Source organism: Daucus carota, chromosome 5 (assembly GCF_001625215.2).
Source record: "Daucus carota subsp. sativus chromosome 5, DH1 v3.0, whole genome shotgun sequence".
In the NCBI taxonomy this organism is placed as follows: Eukaryota; Viridiplantae; Streptophyta; class Magnoliopsida; order Apiales; family Apiaceae; genus Daucus; species Daucus carota.
This window is the reverse complement of record NC_030385.2, coordinates 1,694,230-1,708,038: the sequence shown is the minus strand read 5'-3', so window position 1 is coordinate 1,708,038 and position 13,809 is coordinate 1,694,230. Positions and strand designations below refer to the sequence as shown.

General features: G+C 33.1%; 1 protein-coding gene across 4 annotated transcripts; it reads right to left on the bottom strand.

Moving 5' to 3' along the window:
• Positions 1-3,019: 3,019 nt before the first annotated feature.
• Positions 3,020-12,494, bottom strand: LOC108220422 (protein ANTI-SILENCING 1). 4 transcript variants are annotated; one of them, XM_017394185.2, is made up of 13 exons: positions 12,125-12,494; positions 11,108-11,479; positions 10,425-10,593; positions 9,183-9,338; positions 8,896-9,096; positions 8,567-8,814; positions 8,099-8,125; positions 6,419-6,511; positions 5,763-5,841; positions 5,594-5,684; positions 5,002-5,107; positions 4,013-4,126; positions 3,020-3,111 (listed from the first exon to the last, which is right to left on the bottom strand). In XM_017394185.2, exons 2-13 carry the CDS (start codon positions 11,462-11,464, stop codon positions 3,109-3,111), a joined length of 1,644 nt encoding a protein of 547 aa, XP_017249674.1. In that variant the 5' UTR covers positions 11,465-11,479; positions 12,125-12,494; the 3' UTR covers positions 3,020-3,108. The 4 variants fall into 4 exon arrangements, with proteins under 4 accessions (XP_017249674.1, XP_017249673.1, XP_017249672.1 ...); XM_017394184.2 differs by lacking the exon at positions 3,020-3,111 and adding an exon at positions 3,211-3,593 and having other exon boundaries at positions 11,108-11,495; XM_017394183.2 differs by lacking the exon at positions 3,020-3,111 and adding an exon at positions 3,211-3,593 and having other exon boundaries at positions 12,125-12,493.
• Positions 12,495-13,809: the final 1,315 nt, after the last annotated feature.

The window sequence follows — 13,809 nt, the reverse complement described above, 5'->3', positions numbered from 1 at the left end:
AAAGGAAAAAGGAGATTGTTTTTTACTCTAATCCGTTTGTTCTACTTTCCCATTGTCTGGAACAAATTTTAAAATGACTACAAGTCTCTCTCTGTCTCTTTCGCCTTTTCTCCTCATATATTCCAATCTTTTTGTCAATATATATGCTTCAATCCCGAATCTATTCCATTTTGATTCTTCACAAAAGAATCCACATTGCTTCGTGTCTTCACTCGTTTTTTATTTGAACTTTTTATTTACGGATTTTTCCCCCTTCCCCATAGCACTCTGATATTGGTATGACTAGCTCATTTTTTGATCGACATGTTCCATTACAAGTACGTATAACGTTTCATCATAACTTTAGAATTAAATGCAAATTATAGAAATCGCGCAATAGAAATTCAAGAAGCTGGTCATTACCCTGCATATTAGCTAGACAGCACTGAATCGGTGAATAGATCAACTAGCAGCATGCTCAGATACTCGTCGAAAAATCATTGTATGATATTTTCCAGCAAAAAGAGAATAGACAGGTGCCTCATGACCCTCAAGAATCAAGATTATATTGCGTAGCTCCTGTTGCTGCATCCCTTTCCCTTGCCTGCACTTCTCTAAACTCTTAATTTTGCATTCAAAAATTACCATTCTACGTGACTATACAAGGATATTATAAGAAAACAAACCCTGATAAAATCAACTGAAAATTTTATAAAACCTGTCCATTACTAGATAAAATAAGACCATATTACAATGAGAAAAGGAACTAAAACGAATACTAGCAGTAGGCCAGTAACTGGTATCTGTAGTATCTGCATTCAGCTGTCTTTGACTCCCTCGAATCCGTCAACCGCAGGAGTGCAAAATTGTTATGACGAGATTTAAACAGAAAATGAGGACATGAAGCAATGAAATATTTCTTTCTAAATTGGGGGTGTGAAAGGTAAAAAATGAAATAGAAAAATTAATGAAATTTATAAATATTTCATCTTAATATAGTTCAAATTCCCTTTTCTTCCGTATTCATTCAACCAACCAAACACAATATACATATGTGTAATTTTTAATTCGATTATTTCTAAAATTAATATAATAAATTTAAATAAATTATATATTATTATATTATTTTAATATATCCAACTAACGGACCCATTAATCGTACTCACTTACCAACAGAGGGTAGCTCACCGATTTCTTCTTTTTACGAAACTGATCATAATTTACGAACATCTCACCAACAACGTGGCACGAAAGTATGTAGAATATCAGCTGCTCCGGTAAATAAGTGTTGTCGATCCTCTTTCTCCTGTTATTATTATTTGTTATTAACGATGATTCGTTAGGTTTATACATCTCTTGTTCCCGCGTCATCTTCCTCCTCTACTGGCGAGCATGTCGAAGAGCGAATCGTAAAATGGTTAGGTGTAACCATTAGCTATTAACTAAATTGATAATGTAAAATTTTTACCAAGGGTGAAGACATGTTCTTGGGATATCTATAATTATGATTAGATTGTTCGGTAGATGTTCATGAATCATGAGCACATGCACAAAATTTTATGTATTTAACTTATTTTGATAGGTGTTTTTTTGGGATCTTTTTAAAAATACCCATCTGTAAAATTATTTTTTTAAAAATACTACCATCTTTTTCATTGTTTTTAAAAATACCTTTTCATAAATTTTTTTTCTTCAAAAATACGATTTACAACTTTTGCAACCTCATTTGCAACCTTGGGCGGCGCAGCCGTAAAAGTTGCAAATGAGGTTGCAAAAGTTGCAAATGAGTTTGCAAAAGTTGCAAATGAGGTTGCAAAAGTTGCAAATCAAAATGGAAAGTTGCAACTGCAATTGCAACTAGTTCAACTGAAAACTGTAAGTTGCAAAAGTTGCAAATGAGGTTGCAAATGAAGTTGCAACTTTTGCAACTACAGTTGCAACTTCATTTGCAACCTGCAACTGAAAACTATATATAGTTGTAAATGAGGTTGCAAAAGTTGCAAATGAGGTCGAAAATGACATTTGAAAACTGGAACTTGAAATCAGAAATTCAGCTGCATATGAAGTTGCAAAAGAGGTTGCAACACGGCTGGCGCCGCCTGTAGTTGCAAATGAGGTTGCAAAAGTTGCAAACAGTATTTTTGAAAAAAAAAAATTTATGAAAAAGTATTTTTAAAAATAATTCTGGAAGGTAGTATTTTTGAAAACAATAAAAGAAAAGGTAGGTAGTTTTGTAGATTTCCCTTTTTTTTATATATATGGGGTCTATTATTATTAAATAATATGAACCAATAAAAATGAGTTAATTTATAAAATTTTGTGATTAGCATGTGCCATGGGTTGTGATTGGACACACCATAGAAAAACTCATTATGATTAGGTAAAATTATACATAAAAGACCTATATTGATTCAATAAATATAGCTCATCTAATATGATTATCTATATTTTTTTGCTAATAAGTGAATGTTTGAGTGCTCCAAATTTTACATATTCCCTAAGCATGCCAACTAGAATGACACTTAGATATCAAATAGATAATCGGTTTTTCTATGGTGTGCTCATACGCACAATGTTAAACACCAAATTTTATGCTTTTGACTCATATTGATTTGCTTCTATTTCTTAATAATGATGGAGTATCTACATATACAGCCATGCCAATCAAATGGAATTAAATGCATATAATTTAACTTTAACATGTGTTCATGTGCTTAAAGTCACACGCGGACAAACCAATAGACAATATAACTAACATGTTTATACTCTTGGAGATACACTATCATATGGGATTGCTTTTGAAACATCATTCATCTTCTATATTCTCACGTTTTTTTCTTGAAACCAGCATATTTAATCATCAAATTTTGGGAAGGTGTTGAAACGGAAATCTGGAGTAATCCTGCTTGGACTGGATATGCATGCGAACAGTGTACACCGTTTATCCGATTTTCTAGTATATGCACACACTAACTTGTAAATTTAGGACCCATTTGGTTCATTTCAAGGAAACGGAATGAAACCTGGAAAGTGAAATGTGGAGAAAGAAAAGAAATCTTCCTGAATTGCTTTAATTGTTGCCCTTTTCCTTTCTCAGTTACCCCGGCTCCTTGCTCTATATCAAATCTGTTACTGTTTATTTCATTCACCGAAATATCAGATCATTAGAAAATGAACTTTGAGTAATCCTATACCAGTCTGCTTATGTTCTAGTAAAAATCACACACCGAATAAAAAATAACACAATCATATTTTTATTTACAAAATAAAAGTTTTAAAAATAAGATTCTAGGTATGCTGTGAAAACACTTAAAAGTCAACATATCCAAATGAAAACCAGGGAAACTGCCGACTGCAGCTTCCAAATTTTCAATTGGCAACTTCTGAAGTGATCAAACTCTCCTATGAGCCGAAGAGTGGCTTATCTACAGATCATTTAACCAGCACAATACAACAATGCTGGTTTCCAAAAAAACCGCAGACCAATAGTTTATCTCATTCTTAGGAAATCTTCTATTGTCTGCATGGCCAGTCAGAAAAAGAATATCGGAGCTTCAGATCATATTGCGAGTTTTTAGTTTACTTGCATGCACTTCCATCTCCTTTGCTTGTTGCTGAAAGGAAGGGTGTAAATTTTGAACAAATATACATATATACAGCCAACTGATATAGTTGACGTGTAAGTAAAGACCAAACAATGATAATGATCAAGTTATACACTTACTTTTTAAACTAAACCTCGTCTTATAATTCCTTTTTAAACTAAACCTCGACATTTCACAAAGTGATGTCTATTTAGCAACAAAACATAATTCGAAACAAAACAAATTGTATCTCTTTGATCAGACATTTTGCACATGAATCTAAAGACAAGTTTGTCACCAAATATAACTTTCCATTTAACAGCAGAATTTTTCCCATTAAAATTGCACTAATTTTTGGCCCAAAAAAACAGCAAGGTAAATAGTTGGCATTATACTGAGAAAATAACAGATTAGAAACCAGATTAAGTTGAATTAAGCTTTATAGTTACCTCATGCAAGGCATCCCACACTAAAGTTGATTTGCTTTGTAATATCCACCACTGCAGGGCCAGCTCATATTCAATGGTATTTTGCTGGCAGTAATGTGATGTTGACACTGCATTCTGTTCCAGAATGGGAATGAGAATTTAATACTCTCTTATTCCCACAAAAGAAAATTCACATCTGATTGATCATGCTATGTTTGTAAAATCCTAAAATTCAAACTTTGGATCCTAAAATTTCCAGGAAAGAATATAAGTAGAATTTATCATGAAACTTTCAATAAGACATATATATCAAACTTAAATAAAAATGACATGAAAATTTTTAAGAAGTATCAAACTTAGAATTAAAAACAAAAGGAGAAGCCGACTCCTCGGACGTCGTTTCAGCAAGACATTCGTTATTATTAATTAATGCACATAGAAATGATCCATATATTTGTTGATCTACTTTCAGTCTTTCACAATAATGATAAAAAATCACTTGACATATAAAAGAAAGAAATACTCTATTGTTGTTAAAATTATTATAGTATTGTAATATAAAACTTAAAGAAAGAAAAACAATATTATAGTAATATTAATGAGGTGCTAATGTATTGTAAGAGCATCTCCAACGTGTTGGCTATAATGATATAATTCAACAATTAAAACATGTAATGTTTCAATTTTAATATATAACAATATAGCATATGTAGTACCAGAAATTGTAGTTCCCCGGTAATTTCTTCAATAGCGGGGTTAATGTCAAATAACAGATATAATTCTACTACGATTCAAATATATATTACAGTCTGTACTTCTATAAAAAGATCTAATTGAATATTTTAAAAATCCATTCTTGAAATTCATATAATATTAGATTATTAATGTGTATGTATACTATTCAAACCATAAAAACCAAACAATCAACCGATCAAAACAACAGGTTTTAAATCTTTAACAATACAGCAAGGCTGTTACAAGAAGAGATATAAAGGTTAAGTAAAGATTACCGCATCCCGCTGCTTTTGATATCTCTGTCTATACATGTATAGATGGCCGAAAAATTTGGAAGGATTGTCTGGATGCCTTATATTTCTCCTGCAAGCCAGAACTGGCCTGCAGAAAACACATAAAAATTATAAACTTGAATAAATTTTTTATTGCAAACTGAGCTATTAGTTGAGGTCACAGTTGGTAGGGATCCTCTGACAACCTGTCATAAGCCAATGCCAATCCATAACTATTACTCGGTTAGCATTTAGAGTTTTGTTACTATCAGTGACTTAGTGTTCTGTTACATATAGCAAGACATTCAGATGGATAGTAACCTTGACTTTGGGTATGTATAAAATGACTAGATAAATATTTTAGTAAAGAATATGATGGAACTTGTGTAAACAGTGTAAGTGTATAGCTAAAGCCTCTAGTTACATTTAATATTAATTTACTGTAATATGATTTATCATTCTTGTGAACAAACTTTAGGATCACAAGATGTAAATCTATCATTCTTGGAAGCTACTAAAACTGGTATATAAACTGTGAAAAAGGGAGAGGACAAAAACCAAACTGGTTATTTCAGGAGATCTGCATCATCATCACCTTTGATCATCTAACATTAAGCATCTATTGTTTAACTCTGACAGAACTGAGTCAGCCACAACTTTTGATTTGAATATGATTAACGCTCGCCCTGTTATCAAGAACCGATCATTCAGAAACTGTAAAATGGTAAGTAGAGGACCCAATTGTATAAAATGATATGTGATACCATTTCGTGGGCTACAGAATTTGTTGCGCTGTATCATCTTTGCAGAAACATTTTCTTGGAATGCATGCCAAATAATATCCTGAATATATACAAGAATATCATATAAGTATAATTATACCTCAGAGGGATCATTTGGATTATACACAGGTGCATATGCCCCTTAACCAAAAAAAGAGTTAAGTAATTCATAATCATGCATCTATAATATTGTATAAAAGATACTAGGGAATGTGATGTGTGAAGCACATTCACCTTTGCAGTCTTTTAGCATTAATATACTCAGACTTCATAGTTTATAATGACATTTTTTCAACTTATAATGGTTGGCACCTCTGAGTAAGGGGGATCTTTGCCATCTGCTCTTGCAAATTCACCGTATTAAGATTACTGAGTAGCAGTTACAAATTCAAGAAAAATTTGACTTATGGCACTCCACAAAACAAACTAATTAATCACCCACATATGTTAATTTTAGGTCGAGATGTCATAACAGATAAGGAATTTGTTAACGCTTCTTATGTTTCGGTAACCTTATTCCACAAAATTGAATTTTAGAAACCTATAGAGCTTAAATCAAGGCTTCAATACAAAATGCCAAAGTAAATGATTGTCCATATTCTGTTAAACACCAAACTTAAAATATATATATAATATACCTCAACATCTTGAGATGTATATGATGGGTCAAGATTTTCAAGCAAGATAAGGCAGTTTGTTTCATGAGCTCTCTCAAGCCTTTCCTGCCATGACTAGGGAAAAGAAAAGGTTATAGGTAAAACATATAATTGTATAGTGACTGACGATATCTTCATATGGAAATTCTGTGCTACAACACAAAGTATTATCGTTAAAACACAAAATACATCAGACAGAGTGGTGTGTAGAAAAGGTTCTTTTATAAGATAAAAAAAAATGGGGGAAACAAAAAAAGCCCTGGATAAATATGAGACGTCTGATTCATGGAACTCTGCAACATGAGAAACCCATGTCTTTGTTGGCAAAAGCTGGGCCGGACCTATAGCTATATGAAGCAGAGAACATCAGAAAGTTCAGAACACATTTTATATCACATGTCCTCTCCACAGTAATTACTCGAAATGTGTTGTGCTTTTGCTTAGTTAAAAATTCTCCAGTAGTTGCCAACAACTAAATCTTCCTGAAAAAAATTAGCTGCTAAAGTAGGCATAGTCGACAACTGTTGTATCCTATCTTTGCCAACTCCTCCATGATTTTATTATATCATTTGGTGGACGGATCCTAACATCACTTTTGCTTATTTCATTTCAATGATATTTATACAACAGAACGCCTTTAAAGTGATATTCTTTGGACTGGAGAAATTTATCAATTTAGAGAGGTTATCACTTATCACATAAGACAGGATTCTTTTTTTTTAATAAAAATAATTATAATTAAATTTCTGCAAACTGGTACATATTATTTACATTATTAATCTGAATTTTCGAATGATATACTAACATTTATGTGCATTAACATTTTCAAGGTCAGAATAACATAGAAATTGAATATCGTTCCCTAAATTGATGAAATTTTGTCATAACTATAACATTAAGGATATCACAAAGACGGATTAAAGATAATTTATATAAGCATAAATGGTGTGAAAGTTATTCAACAAGAAAAGATTACACAAATCAATATTAAAAATATTTTATGCTCACAGAGTATATAAGAAAAGGTGTACATAGTCGAAAATATCACTTTATGCGAAAGTTGGAACTGATATTTAACACTAAAATTTTCTCAAAATATATTAGGGGTTCTCAGATTTTAGTATTGTCCCGGTTTGAGACTGAAACTATTTATCAATTTAGAGAGTTTATCGCTTTACATAGTACTCCCTTTGTCCCGGTGAGTAGGATACATATGGGGAGTGACACGGAGCTTAAGAAAAAGTGTAATTTAGTGATGAAAAGTAAGAAAACTGGGTGAAATGGTGGGACCGATTAATATTTAATGTGTAAAATGAGTGTAGTGTGAGTAAAGTGGTGGGACCTACTAATATTTAAGGTATAAAGTGGGTGTAGTTAAGTTTTTATATTATAAAAACTTACTATTTTTGGTATGTATACAATTGATGGGACGTCCCAAAAAGGAAACTGTATACAATTCAATGGGACAGAGGGAGTATTAATTTAGAGGGGTTCTAATGTTTAACTTTCATGACTAAAACATATATTCATGAAGAAGCATCAGCAGCACTATTAATATTAATATTAAAACGACAAATACAATCGAATTGTACCAAGTTTGGCAATAGCTTTTAGTGGTGAATCATTTCAGTCATTTAACCCACGAACGCTAGGAAAACTCACCTTTTGCTTGAACCATTTATTCGACTCCTGCAGACATATAGAGAGAGCACAAAATACATTAGGTCAGAATTTTCAAAGTTGCACAACAAAATAGACGGATGTGTACTGCAAGTATGCTTGGGTACTGATAAAGAAAAGTGATAACTACTTAAATCTTCAGTAATTTAAGCTACTCGTAAAAAAAAATTATGCACGACCATGCTTTTTAGGAAGAATATGTACAAGTAAAAATAGAGTTTATGGCAAATATATGTACAAACATACTTTTTAGTAATCATATATATATAAGCCTGCTTTTTGGTGAAACAATAAGGAAATCAATTTCAGGGTTGAAAAAAAAGTTTGTAAAGTACATGAAACTTTGAGTGGCCAATTTTGAGAATAAAAGAATGACTAATAAACTCAATCACCCTAATTCTAAGCCAGCAGTTGATCTACAATAATTATTGATCACGTTAAATAGAATACCATCGCCACATCTGGTCTCCTAGAAACCTTAATAGTTTGGCGCAGAATTCCAAGTCCCTTTTGATGCTCAGACTGATCAGCTCTTCTATCGAGATTTGAACTTGATTTCTTGTTATTAAGCTCCCCAATGGAAGGTCCTCTTTTATCTGTATAAGGGTGCCTAGAATTCAGTAGGTTTTGTATATGATCAGGTAGATTTGGCAAAAGGCCGTCAAAGTTTGCAAGATCTTCTTTCGAACCTGATGTCACTGTTCAAATATTATTGGCATCAAATCGGGCATCAACTATCTGAATAAGAGAATTAACAAACACAGGGATGGCTTTAATACCTGGATTCTTTTGAGGTGCTCTTTTCTTGTATGGACTAGTATCAGATTCATTTGCACGGGTTAAATCTTCTAAATATCTTACTTTACGTTTAGCTAGTAGTTGACCGGAAGGCGTTTTCGCTGAACCATTCCCGAGGATTGCTTTTGGCCTCTGTGTGATATTTTTATCTCTGAAGAGGTCCTTCTTAGCCAAACTGGCAACTGTATTCATTGATCATGAGTAAGAGAAAAGCAAGCTATCTTGTTTAAATCACAATATAGATGGGTAAAAATTATACAAACATAACCTTTGTCTAATTGCTTGACACAGGAAGTCCTGTTATAATCATTATCCCTGACTACCCTGGCCGGGGAACCTACTTTCCTGGCTTCCTGATTCAAATGCGCTTCGACGTGTAATCTTTTATTCTTTTGGTCAGTTTTCTTGTTAAAGAAATTTTCAACTGCATGAAAAAAAAAGGTGGATACAAAAGCAAACTAAAAATGTAGTTTATGGTGAATAATGAATACATGGTACCCATTTTCCAGCATCTCTTGTAAAGAGAGGTAAGATAAAAGTGAGACCAGAAGGTGATTCAGAGAGTTATATGTTTAGGTCCTGACAATCAATATTCACAACCGTGCTGTTTATCTACTCTCAATTTTTTTAAGTGAAAATATGACATTGTTGGTATATGACCGGCTTCACAAAATTGTTACAGTTGTTCACATCAAAACTAAACAAAAAGGTGACTGGAATTTAGTGAAATTAAGTGATATGATGATATCAATGAGAAAAATACAGACTCGGTGATACAAGTCATACGGCATACAGGTTTATAGTTGTACATACAGGGAGCAAACGTCACATTTACATATATTCAACTCACTTTTTGTTTACAACCTCTTTTTAACCTCATGTAACTTCCCGAGTCACCCCTTTCTAATAGAAGTTGATACTAGAATATGTTGCGACAATTTTTCAAATAAAAAATTCTGGCTTCCTATGACTATTGAAATGAGATGATTATCATATTTTGATAAACGTCCCAACACGTGGACAAAATAATTTCATGAAGGAAATAGTTAGAATCGCGAAATATGGGAAAAGACAAATATATTCAGGTGTATGTCCACTGAGCACCCTCAAATTTCGAGGAACATTGTGCAGAAGTTGTCACCTAAACTTTGCATTTCGAAACAAAGCAACAATTCTACAAGTATATGACAGGTTCAATTTGTAAATCTGGCCCAATCATATGCATTAGATTGCACATATAATCTTTCTTTTACAGTGAAATGTTCCTTACGGCTAGGCAAATTTTGTCAGGTAATTCCACCATGTGCTTCTATATTGATGTAAGCTATCTAAGATATACTTAGATAATAGGTCATCAGGACAATAATATGTTCTTCCTCAGAATAAATATACAAATATACGAATGACCTAGTGAAATTGATTATTCACATAATAAAATGACATGCAGTTTCTGATATATCAAAAATTAGGGGCAGAAAAAATCCAATAAAGCATATTCTGAATAGCTGACCTCGGTGTCCAGCTATCAAATCAGTAAATTCATCAGATATTTTGCAGTTGCCAACATCAAATGTGCGAAAAAAGGTAAAGTCCGCAATTTTTAATTCTTCTTCAGATACTTGAGGGTTCCTCCTATCATATGATGTGCAAATAACATTGCATTTCCCACATATTGATTCCTGCAATTATCAAAGAGGAGAAAGTTACAGTCTTAAGCTCGTGAATATATTGAAATACTAAATGTCTTCATGTTCATTAAAATAATCAGTTGCAATTTTAATTGTAGTACTCTAGAACATGTTGCAGAAGTTTAGGTCTGATGTTGTGCAAGCATAACACAAGTTCAATAGCAGGGACCAAATCTTTTCTAATAACAGAGGATATAGAACAGGGAAAAAAGTAACTGGCCTTGAGAAAACATTAAGTCATTAAGATTACGGGGATAGAAAAGTAAACATGAGTTTGGCTTATGTCAACTAAGCTCATTAAAATAAGTAGAGCTTGCTTATGACAAACTCGGTACATTTATAACCCAACTTGCAACCCTTGAAAACCATTAGCAGCGTAAACATTGTTTTATAAAAGTACAACTTAGACATAACATATTAGTTGAATGACTTTTTTGAAAAACATGCTCCAAAGATACAAAAGAAAAGGGAGACAAGAAAGACAGAACATAAAGAAGGCAAATACCAGAGGATTAATGTTGAAAACGCCAACTCCTTCACCAGAAGCTAAGAATAATTCATTCTTGAGCGGCTTAACATCGCCCAACCAATGCTTTATGTCATTAGGACGTAAAAACCACACTGTCTTCACTTTTCTCTTGCGGCTTGCCGTCTCCCACACCTTTACGAGCTTGCCAATATCCAGCTCTTCAACATCATCCCTCCACATATACACAGAATCATTAAGGCAGTATTCCACACCATCAAACGTAAAGGACTCATAAAAATGCACATCTTTATTTGCCCCGCCTTTTGCTAAGAAATGTCCCCACTTAAAATCAACATTCCCTTGTTCACTTGCATCTTCTCGAGGGATTGACATATCACTAGCAAATACCTAGCAGCAGCTTAAGCTTAAATAAGAATATCTTCAAACTTCAATCACAGTCATCAAAATCAAACTCAAAACCTACACATACATACTATTACAGCTAAAATGCAACAAAACAAAAATCACTAAATACACAATATACGAAGCAGATAATGAAATCAGCCATACACAAAACAACCTACTCAACGAATTAAGACAGTAACACAAAATTAGGTCACAACCTACATTCAATCACTAAAGCAAAGCTTCAATCTCTCTCTCTCTCTTTGTCTCTGTCTCTCTCAGTGTGTGTGTGTGTGTTAATCCACAACAAAGCATCTAAAAACATTTAAAAACAATCAGCAAAACAAAATATAAAACACAATCTCTCCCTCCCTCTCTCTCTCCCTCTGTGTCTTAATCCACAACAAAGCATCTAAAAACATTTCAAAACAATCGGAAAAACAAAATATAAACACAATCCCTCTCTCCCTCCCTCTCTCTCTCTGTTAATCCACGACAAAGCATCTTAAAACATTTAAAAACAATCAAAAAAACAAAATATAACCACAATCTCTCTCTCTCTCTCTGTTAATCTACTAGAAAGCATCTTAAAAAACATATAAAAACAAACACAAAAAAGGCGTGAATATGAACCGATCGAAAACTCACAGAAATGGCGGGAAGATCTTCAACGACTGTTTCTACAGAGTTCTCCAACAACACCACAGCAAACACAAACACTCTACATAAATCACACACTACACACTAAATGCGCTTCAAAACCAACACACTACACAGAAAAGTTTTTGTAAGTATAGGTGTAAGTATATATGTTGTGCACCAGAAATGGGGAGAGCTAAAAATGGAAAGAGTGGGGAAGAGGGAAAGACGTGCGCATTTTTGCCTCGATTAACGTGTGATGAGAGAGGGAGGGGTGCTAACGTGCGCGGGAGCGCAGTGTGCACAGTGAGCTGCAGTACCGTACGACGGAAAGTTTCATGCAGTTATTAGATTGATAGGGGTGGAGAGGGAAAGGTAGTGGTTGAAATTTTGATAATTGGGGTAATGGACTTGCTTTTTACCGCGGTTGTAACCCACTGTCGTTAATCATGGTTAATTTTTTGACCACTTTGTTCTATATTTAGCTAGTCACTCTGTCTCATCCTTTTCGAAAAAGAAAAAAAAAAATTATCTTAAAATATTTGTCTCCCTTTCTTCGAGTAATATATTGGGACTGTTTGACAACGGCTTAAAAGTCAGCTTCTGGGTTTATAAGTTAGAAGCATTTTATTCGTATTGTTTGTGTAAATACTTATTTTTCAAATATTTTAATCACTTATAAATCTCAACTTGCTTCTAATTTCTACTCTACTTTTTTATTTTAAGCAAGAAGTACTTATTTAAAGTTAACTTAAACGGTTCTATTCTATATTTTTTCTGATCCATTGTATATTTTTTCTGATCTTTCTGGTGTGTGCATCTCTTTAGGTTCAACTGTGACTCTGTGAGACCGTCACTAATCAAATTCGAAACAAACTTTCTGTATAATGATCTGGGTAGCAATAGAAATTAATTCAGCATGGGATGTGAATGATGTAGAGGGGTGTATTGGATTGGGATTTTAAAACATTTTTTTGCATTCATGAAATCCGAGGGTATTCGATTGGGATTGTTTGAAATGCATTAAAATCTTGAGGTATTCAATTGGGATTTCAAATTATGCTACAAAATCTAGTGGTATTCGATTTGGATTGTTTAAAATCCATTAAAATCTGATGGTATTCATTTGGGATTGTTTAAAATCCTTTAAAATCTGATGGTATTCAAATGCTGATGGATTTTTTTGCATTTCATAAAATGATGGATTTTGTGACATTCTCCAGTGTATTTTAAGTTTTTTGAAATCCCACCAAAATCCATCAGATTTTGAAGCATTGTACTTAAATCCTATCAACTCTGCGACATTTCATCAAGAATCCGCACAAAATCAAAATCACATACAATCCATTAAAATCCATAGGCTAAAACCAATCCATTAAAATCCCAATCGAATACACCCCCTGTAGTCTTGCAGAGCTCGATTTATTTGTGACCCATTAAAAGTTTTGACGATTTGAAGCTTTTGAATTATTTGTGATCTAGCAAAAACTTCAACGATTTGGAGCTAGAAAATGATAACTTGATTGATAAATTCTCTTCCCCTTCCTCGGACTCGTTTTATATGAGCTAGGATTTTAGCTAGCACGTTTTCGTAAAATTTGTTTATTTAATTGTAATGTTGGTTCAAAAGAAATGAGATGGTTAATGTTTAAAAATGTAATATTGAAAGCGTTATTTTAAATAAATGATATGTG